At 39.6% G+C, this 13,795-nt stretch overlaps 1 protein-coding gene and 1 non-coding gene across 2 annotated transcripts in view; both read left to right on the top strand.

Moving 5' to 3' along the window:
• The first annotated feature begins 8,604 nt into the window (after positions 1-8,604).
• TRNAI-GAU lies at positions 8,605-8,678 on the top strand. Its single transcript has one exon. It is a non-coding gene; the product is annotated as a tRNA-Ile (tRNA).
• A 1,468-nt stretch (positions 8,679-10,146) lies between these two features.
• Positions 10,147-13,795, top strand: part of ZFP30 (ZFP30 zinc finger protein) — a 14,825-nt gene continuing 11,176 nt past the window's right edge. Inside the window, exons 1-4 of the mRNA XM_008579481.1 lie at positions 10,147-10,197; positions 10,740-10,825; positions 12,399-12,525; positions 13,451-13,546. Coding sequence (XP_008577703.1) covers positions 10,817-10,825; positions 12,399-12,525; positions 13,451-13,546 — 232 coding nt within the window. The 5' untranslated portion in view covers positions 10,147-10,197; positions 10,740-10,816. The remainder of the gene's footprint in view (positions 10,198-10,739; positions 10,826-12,398; positions 12,526-13,450; positions 13,547-13,795) is intronic.

Raw genomic sequence — 13,795 nt, 5'->3', positions numbered from 1 at the left:
GAAATCATTCAGTCTTTCATCACTAAGTAGAATGTTAGCTGTAGTGTTTCTGTAGATTCTGTTTATCAAACTGAGGATGCTTCCCCCTATTAATGACTTGCTGGAAGTTTTTATCATGAATTGGTGTTAAGTTTTGTCAAATGCTTTTTCTGCATTGATTGATATAATCATGTGATTTTTCTTCTTTAGGCTTTTAATATGGTGGATTACATTGTTTGATTTTCAAATATTGAAGCAGGCTTTCACCTTTTTTTATTTTTAATTTTTAAATTTATCAAAATACAATGTAGCTGATTTACCACATTTTCCTTATTCACTCATCCAATGATGGCCATTTAGGCTGGCTCCGACTCTTGGCTATTGTAAGTAGCACCGTAATAAACATGGGGGTACAGGTGTCCCTTCGACATGATTTCCATTCCTTAGGGTATATACACAACAGTAGGATAACTGGGTCATGTGGTCTGTAATTGTTGGAGGAAACTCTATACCACTTTCCATAAAGGTTGCACCATCTTGCAGTCCCACCAGCAGTGAAGGAGGGTTCCCTTTTCTTTGCATCCTCATCAGCATTTATTATTGTCAGTCTTTTGGATATTAGCGAGCCTAATGGGAGTAAGATGATGTATATACACAACAGTAGGATAACTGGGTCATGTGGTAGAACTATCTGTAATTGTTTGAGGAAACTCTATACCACTTTCCATAAAGGTTGCACCATCTTGCAGTCCCACCAGCAGTGAAGGAGGGTTCCCTTTTCTTTGCATCCTCATCAGCATTTATTATTGTCAGTCTTTTGGATATTAGCGAGCCTAATGGGAGTAAGATGATATCTCGAAGTGGTTTTGATTTGCTTTTCCTGAATGCTGGGTGATGTAGAGCATTTTTTCAAATGTCTGTTGGCCATTTGTGTATCTTCTTCAACTCCTTTGCCCATTTTTTTTTTTTTGTCTTTTGTCTTTTTCCGTGTCCGGCAATGGATCGCAACCCTCAGTGTTGCCCCCGTACCGGACCGGGGACCGGCGATGGGATTGCAACCCTCGGTGTTGCTCCCGCGCCTCGCTCAGCCAGGTAGAGCATTTTTTCAAATGTCTGTTGGCCATTTGTGTATCTTCCTTTGAGAAATGTCTAAGGGCCGGCCCTGCCCATTTTTTAATTGGGTTTTTATTTTACTGTTTAGCTATTTGAGTTCCTTGTATATTCTAGATATTAATCTTTTGTCAGATGTATATTTTGCAAATATTTTCTTCCACTCTGTTGGTTGTTTTTTCGCTGTTAATTGTTTCTTTTGTTGTGCAGGTTTTTAGTTTGATACAATCCCATTTGTTTATTTTTCCTTTGGTTGCCTGTGCTTTTGGATGTATTCATAAAGTCTATGTCCAATCGTACTTCCTCAAGTGTTTCCCCTATGTTTTCTTTTAGGAGTTCTTTTTGTTTCAGGATGTATATTTAATTCTTTAATTAATTTTGAGTTGATTTTGGTATAAGGCGAGAGGTATGGGTCTAGTTTCACTCTTCTACATATGGATGTCCAAGTTTAGCCTTTCACCTTTGGAACAAACCCTGCTTGGTCACAGTATATAATTATTTTTATGTATTGCTGGTATTCTATTTGCTAATATATATTAAGAATTTTCACATCTATATTCATGAGGGATATTGGGCTCTAGGTTTTTTGTACTATCTTTGGTTCTGGTCTCACAGTAAAACTAGCTGCATAAAATGAGGTGGGAAGTGTTTCCTCTTCTATTTTTTGAAAGAGATTTTATGTAATTGGTGTTAATTCTTTAAACATTTGGTAAAACTTTTCAGTAATGTCATCTGGGTTCAACCTGTTCCTCAAAGCAGATATTTAGGGATAATTATAAATACCCTGTCTCACCCAAATACCTCACTTTTTATTAATACCTAAAATAATATACAATAACAGCTATTAATCTACCTATATATCTCCTTTTAAACACTGCTTTATCCTTACTACAAACCATCATTATTTCTTACATGAATTACTTCAAAAGACTCCTAAATCTTCCAAACTCTACTCTGCATACTCAGTATATTCTGTACATTTTAATATGCAAATCTGATTTTTAAAAATATGACAGTTTGCTATTATTTAACTGTAAAATCCTTCATCTGACCTACACAGATGAGTTAATAGATTCCTCCCTATTTCTCCATCCTCATTTGAGGACACTGTCTCATTCTCCATACTTTGGGGTAGGGCACAAAAAGTACAACATGAGCCTGAAACATGTTTTTATGCCATAAAGTAAGGAAATAGTAAAAAGTGTTAGGAACCTATCAAAAGGTCACAATATCCAGCTTGAAGGGGCTCCCATGGGCCAAATCTTGGGTAATCTGAGTATCAAAATTAAAGAAATGGATTATAACTCATTAAATAAAATAAGAACCCATAAATCCATATTGTTAATAGGAGACTAAATAAAGAAATGGGTAAGAAAGAAAAGCTCTTCCTTACAGCAGAATGGCAATAGTAAATAGTAAATAGAAAAAAGAAATAGTAAAAAGAATAGTAAAAAGAAAAATAATTAGAAATTACCACATCACAACCATCACAACCATCACAGTAATAAGTGGTTCAGACAAAAAACACCAATAGATGCTAAAACTGGTGGGAAAAAGTTTAATGAGGAACAGGATATTTACATAGTTTCATAGTATTTTCCCACAAAACACTTTGTAATTAAAAAGGTGAATATGATCATTTTATGGTGGATAAAATTGGCCAACAGCACCTTAATCAAGTGATCTCGGATTGAATTCTGGTCCAGGAAAAATAATTCCTATTCAAGGACACTGTAGGTACAACTGGTAAAATATGAATAAAGGATATTGATTAGATATTTTTGTAATAATATTAAAATTTCCTGATTTTAATAATTGAACTGTGGTTAAATAACTAAATGTCCTTGATCTTAGGAGATGCTCACTTAAGTAATTAGAGATAAGGGGCATGATGACTGCAATTTCCTTTCCGTGGCTCATTAAAAATCAATAAATATAGACAGTACAATAAGGCAAGTGTGGAAAATATGAACACCTGGTGAATCTGGGGGATGACTATAGAAGAATGCATTGTATTTTTTCAACTTTTCTGAAAGTTTGAAATTATTTCAAAGTATAAGGCAAGTGTGGAAAATATGAACACCTGGTGAATCTGGGGGAAGACTATAGAAGAATGCATTGTATTTTTTCAACTTTTCTGAAAGTTTGAAATTATTTCAAAGTATAGAAAAAATATGTTGCATTGAGTTTTGGGAATGTAAGTTTTTTCCTACGTAAATATTAGCCAAAAACATATTTAGAGATATTTTCATATTCTATGACGTTTTGGCATTAAACTAAGAGCTATTCCAATGGGGAAAATATTAACTGGGCAGTGTTCTGTGAAATATGCCCATGTACTGAAAAACGTGGATAAACTTTATGAAATTTTTTTTAATACTGAAAGAAACTATAAAAGACCTAAATAAATATGGAAGAATAACACGTTCATAGGTAGGAAGACTCACTATCATATCATCAATGATTCGGCATATGTGCCAGAACATTTCTAAAAAGTAGCAACAGGTACAAAGAAAACCAGTTAAATCCTTGATAAACAAACACCTATGTAAAAAAAGAAATGCACTTGATTTCAAATCGAAAATAATTTGCATAATTAGTATATAAATGCCACATATTCACTTAACCAATATATAATTTAGATATAGTCGTATTTGGAGGTGGTCCAGGAGAAAGAAGACATTTTTTTGAATGTCTCCAATGTTTCAAGACAATGTCTTGAATAGTGTCCTCATTTTCTAAGTCTTGAAACACTGCAGTTTTTTGTTTTTGTTTTAAATGAAGTATTGATTATACTGATCATTTTAATAACTAAAGGTATTTTAACTACTAAAATGAGACTGATCTTTTTTTAAAAAGTGCTTAAAGAAACTTTTGCTCTTTAAGAATGCTTGAAGACGTTATTGAATTCGTACAAGATTTCACCTAGGAGCAAGGGGGAAAACCCTCACTCGCAGAGGAATATTGCAGGAGCAGTTATGGGAGAAAATAAAGTGCCCCTCCCTGTTGTTTGATGGAGTGCTAGTCATTTCGAATTTTTAATTATACATTCCTACGGTCTCATCACTTGGACATGACGATTTCGCCTGCTCCTTCCCACTGTTTTTTGTTTCTGGAATTATTTTATTTGCCTACCCGGCACAGCACTACAGTCCCGAGAGTGCACTTAACGGCCAGAAGCGGATAATCAAAATCCCAGCACTCAGTTTCATAGCGACCCACACGGTCCCCACGGAAAACAAGTACCAGAAGCGCTGGCCTATCAAAACCATCCCAGAAATACCACAAGATGGGACACAGCCACGCTGACAGACAGACGCAACCTCAGGCACTGTACAGACAGACCGCAGAGGCCTCTACAGCGGCGTCCCAGTCGGGCACCGTCGCGCAACTTTCTCTGTGATACCGCCTCAGTCTGTCGTCCAAAGAATGGCACACGCGCAGGAAACAGACTCATGCATGAGAACATAATCCCGTCCGCGGTCACACACTGGCTGCGGCATCCGGGGCTCCCAGGCACGAATTACTATCGTGCAATTTGAAACGCCACAAGGCACAAGCGCCCCGGTGGCCCATGCTCGCGGCACTGGGGTTTCCTCGGCCGAGTTACCGCCAGGGTCACAATTCCATGCCTAAGGCTTTGGCCACTGGCCCAACCCGGGATCCTGGCGCCAGCCTCCCCCTGCTCCCTCCAGTCTCCCCGACCCTCGGCGCCCGCCGCCGCACAACAGACTCATGCATGAGAACATAATCCCGTCCGCGGTCACACACTGGCTGCGGCATCCGGGGCTCCCAGGCACGAATTACTATCGTGCAATTTGAAACGCCACAAGGCACAAGCGCCCCGGTGGCCCATGCTCGCGGCACTGGGGTTTCCTCGGCCGAGTTACCGCCAGGGTCACAATTCCATGCCTAAGGCTTTGGCCACTGGCCCAACCCGGGATCCTGGCGCCAGCCTCCCCCTGCTCCCTCCAGTCTCCCCGACCCTCGGCGCCCACCGCCGCACGACCCTCCTGAGCCCTGCTTCCCCCGCGCGCTTGCGCACTCCAGACAGAAACGATAACTTCCAGCTGGGGGGCGGGGCGGCGCTCGCAGCCTCCGCGGGGCGCGGGGCCAGAAGCCACATGAAAACGTCCGGAATATCTGGCTTTTCTGATACTGGACTGCAGTTCCACAGGGGAGCAGGCCTGGAGTCCCCTGAATAGAGCCGGTCACTCACGGGGTCACCGGTTGGACGCAGGATCTGCCCCCGCCCCCGCGCGCCTGCGCACTCCCGACCGAGGCGGGCACTCTCCGGAATCCCGGCGCCGCGCACCGTAGGGCTTGGCGATCGTCTGACTCGGGTGAGGCCTGAGCGCGGAGAGCTGGGCTCGGGCGTGGCCGCTGCTTTGCTGGGGGAAACGAGCCCGAGACGGGTCAAGCTCTGCAGACAGGACCGGGGGTGGGGAAAGGGTTTCCCCGGGAGCGAGGTCCTGCAGTAACGGTGCAGGGCCCGGTTTGTGGGTGCGGCCTATCGTGCAATTCGATACCCGGGGGCCCGCGCACCTCGGTCCCGCTTCAGCCACCTTAGGCCCGGCTGTAGAGGAAGGGCCCGAGGGGAAGTCGGAGGTGGAGCCCTAGAATGAGGGTCCCCTGCAAAACGCTGGGATCTAGATTCGGGGCGAGCCTCTGGGGGCCGGGAGGACCCGCTGAACAGTTCCGAAGAAGGCGGGGTGGGCAGCCTGGGTGTCCGAACTACAGTGTACCCAGAGCTGCGAACCCAGAAATGGGTGACTGCGGACCTTCTCTCTTCTCCCTCTCGTTTCCATTCGTGCATGCAGGTGGGAGTCAGCCGGGGCCCGGGGAAGCGTGGAGGGTGGGTTCTGACCTAGTCAAGAAAAGCCTGGGGTGTCACGAACTCTGCCTGCTTCCCCAGCCCTGCCAGTTTCCGGAGAAGGCACTTGAGAGGGTGAAAGGAATCTCTGCTGCTTCTCCAAAGGCCAGGTTCCGTGTGAGTTTGTGCTGCTGCTTTGTTTCTGTGAAATGCGCTTGATTGTCAGGACACGGGATCATTTGATTTCCTTCTCTTGAAAAGCCCTGCCTAGGAACGATCTATTAATTGATTTGGGCCTAGGATTTCCCGACCTAGTTAATGGCAGGGGAACTAACTAATAGATTCCCCTGTCTAGTGCCCTCTTTATGCAGTTCTACAGTTAGTTAATCGTGTGTTCTTTGAGCACTGTGAGCACTCTTTGAGCACATTTTAGTTGTTCTGTGCACTCTAAGGATTCTGATGATATGGAAATACCCTTGCTGGAGGTTAATGTTCAGGCTTTGGTTTTGACTGTGATTTGTTGAGGAATACTTTAGCGTTTAATATCCTTGATGATTCCGGAGTGGGAGTGGGAATTACCCCCCCCCCCGGGAATCTGTGAGTGGAGATTTTTGTTACCATCCAGATGTGGTTTGAGTTTGGCATCATGAATTTGTTTGGAGTGTATCTTTGGATAGACTGAGAGAGGTGTACTGTAGTGGTTAAGAATTTTGAACCTTGTTAAAGAGGATCTGAATCCTGATTGCCACTTAAATCTGACTTGAGTTTGGGCAGTCTCTCTGTGCCGCAGTTTCCTCATGTGTAAAGTCAGAATTGTAGTGGAGGGGGGTACTTCAAAAAGTTCGTGGAAAAATAGAATTTAAAAAGTAATGCGATTCTTTCCATGAACTTTTTGAAGTACCCTTATTTATACTTCTTGAGGTTGTTTTGAGGATTCCATGAGTTAATATCTGTAAATCTCTTAGAAAAGTGCCTGGCACATAGTGTGTCCTTAATGTTAGCTATTGCTGTTAAATGATGCTGCTTTGTCATTCCCTATTAGCTTTCTTTATTCTCGAGGGCAGTGAAAATGTGAAGTTAATTATGAGGGATGCTTGCAAGCAGGAAAATGCTCAAGTGGACCAGAACAAGGACTTGAACATGAAGTCTTTGGACTCTGTTTATGGGTTTTCAGCTGCAACACAAATGTTTTAAGATTATATACAGAATTGTTGTATATATTTGTAAATGCTTAATTTGGAGGAGGGGGAAGGATTTTAATGATATTATCAAAGTTGTACAAGCGCCAGCAAAATTGATTATCACTGGTTTAGAATCAAAGTCTGGAATAGCTAGGGGTGATTTTGGGGGTTATTCTTTTACAAAATCAGTATCCAGCAATATAGAAACGGTTAAATCACACTCCTCCCTGTAGTGGAATGTTTCTCAATAATAAAAATTATACTCACTTATTTAAAAAGTGTGTAATGTAATATTGAGAAGTATTTATTGTGGATAAGAATCTTCAAAAAATTGTGAAGTTGTGGGCTGGCTCCGTGGCTCACTCGGGAAAGTGCGGCGCTGGTAGCGCGGGGAGGCCGCGGGTTCGGATCCTATAGGGATGGCTGGTGCGCTCACTGGCTGAGCGTGGTGCAGACCACACCGTGTGGAGGGTTGCGATCCCCTTACCGGTAAAAAAAAAAAAAGAAAAAAGAAAAAAAATTGTGAAGTTGCATATGAATCTATGTTTCTTTAATAAAGGTTTATAAGATATTTTGAAATAATTTAATATTTAAAATGCAAGTATTTAATAATTGGTTATTCATTGGAACTAAGGAGGGGTATGCTGAAATCTAAGCAGCTGCTGTGAAATAAGCATTTGTTTTTGTCTACTGTGCAATAATTTAATATTTAAAATGCAAGTATTTAATAATTGGTTATTCATTGGAACCAAGGAGGGGTATGCTGAAATTTAAGCAGCTGCTGTGAAATAAGCATTTGTTTTTGTCTGCTAATCACTTTGGAAATGCCATGAACCAGGATAGTGATTCTTCACAGAAGGATCTCAGGGTGTTGAAGGGTACAGTGTTCAGGAACTCATAGGAACTATTTTTTTAGTCACACTGATTTCTCTTGTCACCATTAATGTAGGCCTATTTAATTACAATTTTATTTAATGACTATCCTCCCACTCATTAAAAAAATTTTTTTAAGTGGGAATAGCTTTTTCATATATTTCTGATGATAGAATTCGTGCAGGCTTGTGAAATATTTAGTAACTAAAGAACCTATAAAGAAGAGAATTAAAATTATCAATGGCGGGCCGGCCCGGTGAAATATATAGCTCTGCTATTTTATGCTAGGAGCTTCATTGTTCAATTGAGTAAGAGTTTGGGAAATGAATTAATAATTTCCTAGAAAACTTGGCTTAGAAAAAACAAGATTATTTCAATCTCAGAGAAGAAAAAGACTTGTGCAAGGAAGGTCAAATAATCTGAGTTTACTACATAGCTCAGTTGGTAATGGTGTTTATGTGGTTACAATTATATAAGCCTAATATTCATTTAAGAAAATTCATCTGAATATTTGTTATAGAATAAAACCATATTGGAAGGATAAAGGGACTGCAACGATACATATGTGGGGAGGGAGTTCACTTCCTTCATAGCAGGAAGTGAACAGATAATAATTAAAACTGAAGATTCAGAAGTAGCTGTAGAGCTGGCTGGTTAGCTCAGCTGGTTAGAGCGTGGTGCTGATAACACCAAGGCCCCTGGTTCAATCCATGTATTGGCCAGCTGCCCCCCACCCCGGGCCCCCCCAAAAGTAGCAATATTAGCATGTTTTTTAAATGTATGGAGTTTAAATGCCGAAAGAGGTGAAAATTGTTGCCTCTAGATTTGTAAGATGGGGGCAGGGTAGCAGGGATGGAACTGTTGGGGCATTTTGAAATACTCTTCGCACAGCTGTTTTTAATTTATGTCCCACATATAAGTGATACAAAATTTTAAATTTCTAATTAAATAATTCAGAGACTCCAGAGAAGAACAAAATAAAGATTACCTGGGATACCATCAAGTAGAGGTAACATGAAATTTTATTTCAATTTATAGATTATTTTATGTATATACATGTATGCATATATATGTAGTTTTCCTGTCAAAATACAATCACATTACAATACTATGTTCCAACCTGTCATCTTTTCCCAACAATATGTGGTTACCATCTTTCCATGACATCAAATAAGAATTTTACTTTCATTTTTAATGGTTTAGTTTATCATTGTGTGAATGCATAATAATTTATTTGATATTGTTGGAGGATATTTAGGTTCTTTCCAGCTTTTTTCATCCTGTTACAGACACTTTCTACCCACACATCATTTCATTCTTTCTGTATCATACCACTGAGTATCCATTTCCCTAAAACCTTAGTAAATATAAGGTATCATCAGTTTTTCAAATCTGCTAGTTCAATTCCTTTAATATCCCTCTCCTTACTTACTGGTGGGTTTAAACTAATGAATTGTTGGGTTATTTCTACTTTCTAGAGAACTATTCACACTCAGATTTCAAAAATTCACTTCTCCCCAGTCTGGGTAACAAGAGAGACTGAGTGGTGATTGATATCATGCAGGCAGTATCGGGGATGCTGAATAGGAAAGGAGTGAGTGGTGAGCTCTGAGGATTCTAGGAATGGGAGGTAAGCCTGGAGTAAGGGATCCCCATGTGCAACTGCAGTTTTGCCTTGGTAAAGGCTGCTAGGCATTGTCTATACAGGTGGTTCTCAAAGTGTGGCATCTGGACCTGCAGCATCAGCATCACCTGGGAACTTTTTAGAAATGCAAATTCTCAACCCCAACCCCATACCTACTGAATACCAAAATCTAAGAGTGGGGCCTGGCAATCTGTGTTTTAACAAGCCCTCCTGGTAATTCTGATGCATACTAAAGTTTGATTCCCCCGACTTTGCTGCCTATTATTATCACCCAAGGGAGATGTTATAAAAACCTGAGGTCTTAAAAATTCTGATTCACAAGTCACACCCTGTACTAATTAAATCAAAATGCCTGTACTAATTAAATCAGAATGTTTGGGGGTGGGAGCCAGGCATCAGTGTATTTTTAAAAGATCCTCTAGGTGATTACAATTTTAGCAATAGTTGGGAAATTCTTGTCTATGCTGTTTTCTGTCTTCATGTTGTAGGAGGCCAGCCAGATTCGTAAATCTATGAAGGAAGTTCTGGTTTAGACGGTGTAGCCCCTTCTCAGCTGGGAAGGTGGGAATGGAGCTACAAGGACCTGCTCAGGACAGGTCTGTGCAGTCAATTCTCAGGTCCAGATCAGCCTCCCTGGGGTAGGTGGCAGGGACTAACTGGAAGCCCTCCTGCGGAAGTGTCTGGGCATGTACTTCCATGCAGGAGAGTCTCTGCTTTGCATCTATTCCTTGTGCAGCTGATTTCCCTTTGGTTTTGGGAAAAACCACATGATGATATCTCATATTTAGTAATATTTGTCTAAACTACCTCTTACCTCTCAGAACTTGTCTGTGTGTTGGGGGCGGGGCTTGCTTGTAGGAATGGAGAAGTAGTAAAGGTGTTTAGAATTTGGAAGGTCTGAGACAGTAATTCTGTGTCTATTCCTTGTGCAGCTGATTTCCCTTTGGTTTTGGGGAAAACCACATGATGATATCTCATATTTAGTAATATTTGTCTAAACTACCTCTTACCTCTCAGAACTTGTCTGTGTGTTGGGGGCGGGGCTTGCGTGTAGGAATGGAGAAGTAGTAAAGGTGTTTAGAATTTGGAAGGTCTGAGACAGTAATTCTGTTCTCATGGCTCTGCATTCTTGCCCTAGTTCTGGCTTCTGTGGACTCTGCTTCTCCAGTAAATGAACCTTGAGGAAAACTGACCAGTTCTTACAGTTCCAAAATCATGGCTCATGTAAGTTGGTGTTTCTCTCTGTTTGAAACTCTGTCAATTTTTTTTTAGGTTTCGTGAACATTCTCATTTGTTATTCTGAAAAGTCCCAACAGAGCTCCATCCAATAGCTGCTCTCCAGCCTGTCCCATTCCAGTGAGGGATGGAGCCAGGCAGCCAGGCCCCTCCTGTGTGCCTCTCTCTTCTCTATTCGTGTCACATGTACATTGACCAAATCATTCAGTAGCTCCTGTATGTTTGGTCTTTGTCTAGAGCAGAGATGGAAATGAAGTGAAGTCCCTAGAGAGAGGTGTTTGATCTGAGACTCTTAAGACCAGAGAATACCTTAGAATAGCACTGTCCAAAAGAATTATAATGTGAGGTAGATATGTAATATTAAATTTTCTAGTAGTCACATTTTAAAAGTATAGAATAATATGCAAAGCACATATATAATCTTAAATATTTTAGTAGTCACATTAAAAAAAAGTAAAAACAGGTGTAATTAATTTTAATATGTTTTATTGAACCCAGTATAATCAAAATATTATCATTTCAAAGTTTAATTAATATAAAAATCATTGAGATATTTTACATTCTTTTTTTTCCCAAAGTCTTTGCTATCTGATATATAGTTTGCACTTAATAGCACATATGAATTTGGACTAGCCACAATTCAGATGTTCAACAACCATGTTACTAAGCTAGCATATTGGGCATTGCAGCTTTATAGACTTTATGTAATGTAAATTCTAAATATAATTTAATCTATTTAAACATATAGAAATATCTAAATGTAATCATTATGAAGTCTAACTTATCCATAAAATGGATTATTGTGTAGTGAATTGAAAATATTCAAAAAGGATTTGTTATATTAAGGAAAAATACTAATCCTGCAATGTAATAGTAAAGTTAGGTCTGGAAGAGATTCTTTAATTTAATGCATACTCTACTTTTTAAAAGTAGAGATTTTGCAGTTCATTTTGGGGAAAAAAATTCCACTAATTATTTTTTTCTAGTCCTTAAAGAAAAAGAAGATAGAGTAAATCACATTTATTGAGAAGGTTTGGGGGACTTTGCAAGCAGTATTCTCATGAATTTATTTCAGTTAATTGGGAAATTCTGGTAATTACCTAAACATGTCAGTAAATAAATACAATTAGGTATCCCATACTACATATGAAGTTTTGGCTATAGCAAGTGGTGGGCAAACTACAAATATGACAAATTTGGTGAGCCAAATTTGGTCCATGGTCTGTTTTTGAACAGCCTACAAGCTACATTTTGAAAGAATTGTTAAGAGAAAAAAGAATATGCAACAGAGACTGTACATGGCATGCAAAGCCTAAAATATTGGCCCTTTATAGAAAATGTTTGCCAACGCCTGGTCTACATTAATAGAAATCTTCAAGAACATGTAGATGTTCTGCTTCAGTCACACTCATTTCCTCACTGCCACCTAAATACATCATAGGCATCCAGCCCTAGCCTATTTATTTGGTATATGAAATGAGCATATATCATTGAGATCCTTCTTCCATTTTCAAAATACTTTCTTTAATCTTACAAATAATATGTGGGTTTCTCATTTCAGGATTTGGTGATGTTCAGAGATGTGGCTGTAGACTTTTCTCAAGAAGAGTGGGAATGTCTGAACTCATATCAGAGGAATTTGTACAGGGATGTGATATTAGAGAACTATAGCAACTTGGTATCACTGGGTAAGCTTATCTGTATCAAATAATTTAGAAATTCATGGGACTGAATTTCAGAGTCTTTTTTAAAACTAGTTGAATATCTACTTTGTGGTTCAGGAATAGGCACTTCTATTAAGCTTTCATCTTCCTCCATAATTCAGTGACCTTCGTTTGTCTTTTCTGTTATTACATCTCTTTAATGACAACTGGATATAAATTCTTAGGCATTCACAGCTAAAACATTGTCAAAGAAATCTGGCTTCATATTATGCATGGACTCACCTGCAATGAGAAGAGGAAAACAGAGGTGTCTGATTCTACATACCTATTAAAAGAGCTGGTACAATGTATATGATGCTGGGTTGAACCAACATTTGTTAAAACTCAAGTGAACATATTTAGTTTCCTGCAACAGATATATTTCAACTGCTTTGTGATTAAAAATTATAAATACATGAACTTTGCACTGAACATTGGATGAATATCCTGACAAAAAACTTATTATTTTCCTCTTAGTAAAATAATATGGAAAAATAGCAAAACAGTGCCTAATTAACATAGATGGTGCTTATTTTATAGGAGGCAATCATCTAAACACTTACATGAAGTCAAACCTCACAGCAATCCTATGTATACAGATTACTATTATCCCTTTTTACAACTGAGAAAACTGAGGCAGAGAGATTAAATTATTTGCCCTAGTGACCCATGTGACAGAAGCAGGATTTGAAATCAGTGCTCTCAACTATTACTTCCTCTCAAGAGACAGGGCCTGTATGAGTTTAAATTAAAATAAGATCATGTCCCTACTTCTCTGTTCTTGTTTCTCCTTGTGATCCCAAAGTAACTCTGATATGAATATTTTTCAGTCCTGATAGCCTTCTTTGTTCTAAAGTCTTGATCAAATGAATTCTTTCTTTATTATGCTCTCTTATTTTCTTTCAAGCAGGATGTTCCATTTCTAAGCCAGACGTGATTACCCTATTGGAACAAGGGAAAGAGCCCTGGATGGTTGTGAAAGATGAGAAAAGGAGATGGAGCCTAGGTGAGTAAGTGCTAAGCAGGCAGAGGTAAGCTGTTATGGCATCATGCAGACCTGCTGGTTGGGGCAGAAACTCGCCTCTTAGATGTTGATTGTGAGGAAGAGACCTGAAACCTGGGAAGAAAACTTAGAACTTAAGAAATTTCATCTGTACTTACCACTTGTTTCTTTTTTTTTTTTTTTTTTTTTTTTTTTCCTTTTTGTCTTTTTTCGTGTCCGGCAACGGACCGCAACCCTCAGTGTTGCGCCCGT

Source organism: Galeopterus variegatus, unplaced genomic scaffold, assembly GCF_000696425.1.
Source record: "Galeopterus variegatus unplaced genomic scaffold, G_variegatus-3.0.2 Scaffold1894, whole genome shotgun sequence".
Classification (NCBI taxonomy): Eukaryota; Metazoa; Chordata; class Mammalia; order Dermoptera; family Cynocephalidae; genus Galeopterus; species Galeopterus variegatus.
The sequence above is the reverse complement of the archived record's forward strand: the minus strand, read 5'-3'. Positions and strand labels throughout refer to the sequence as shown.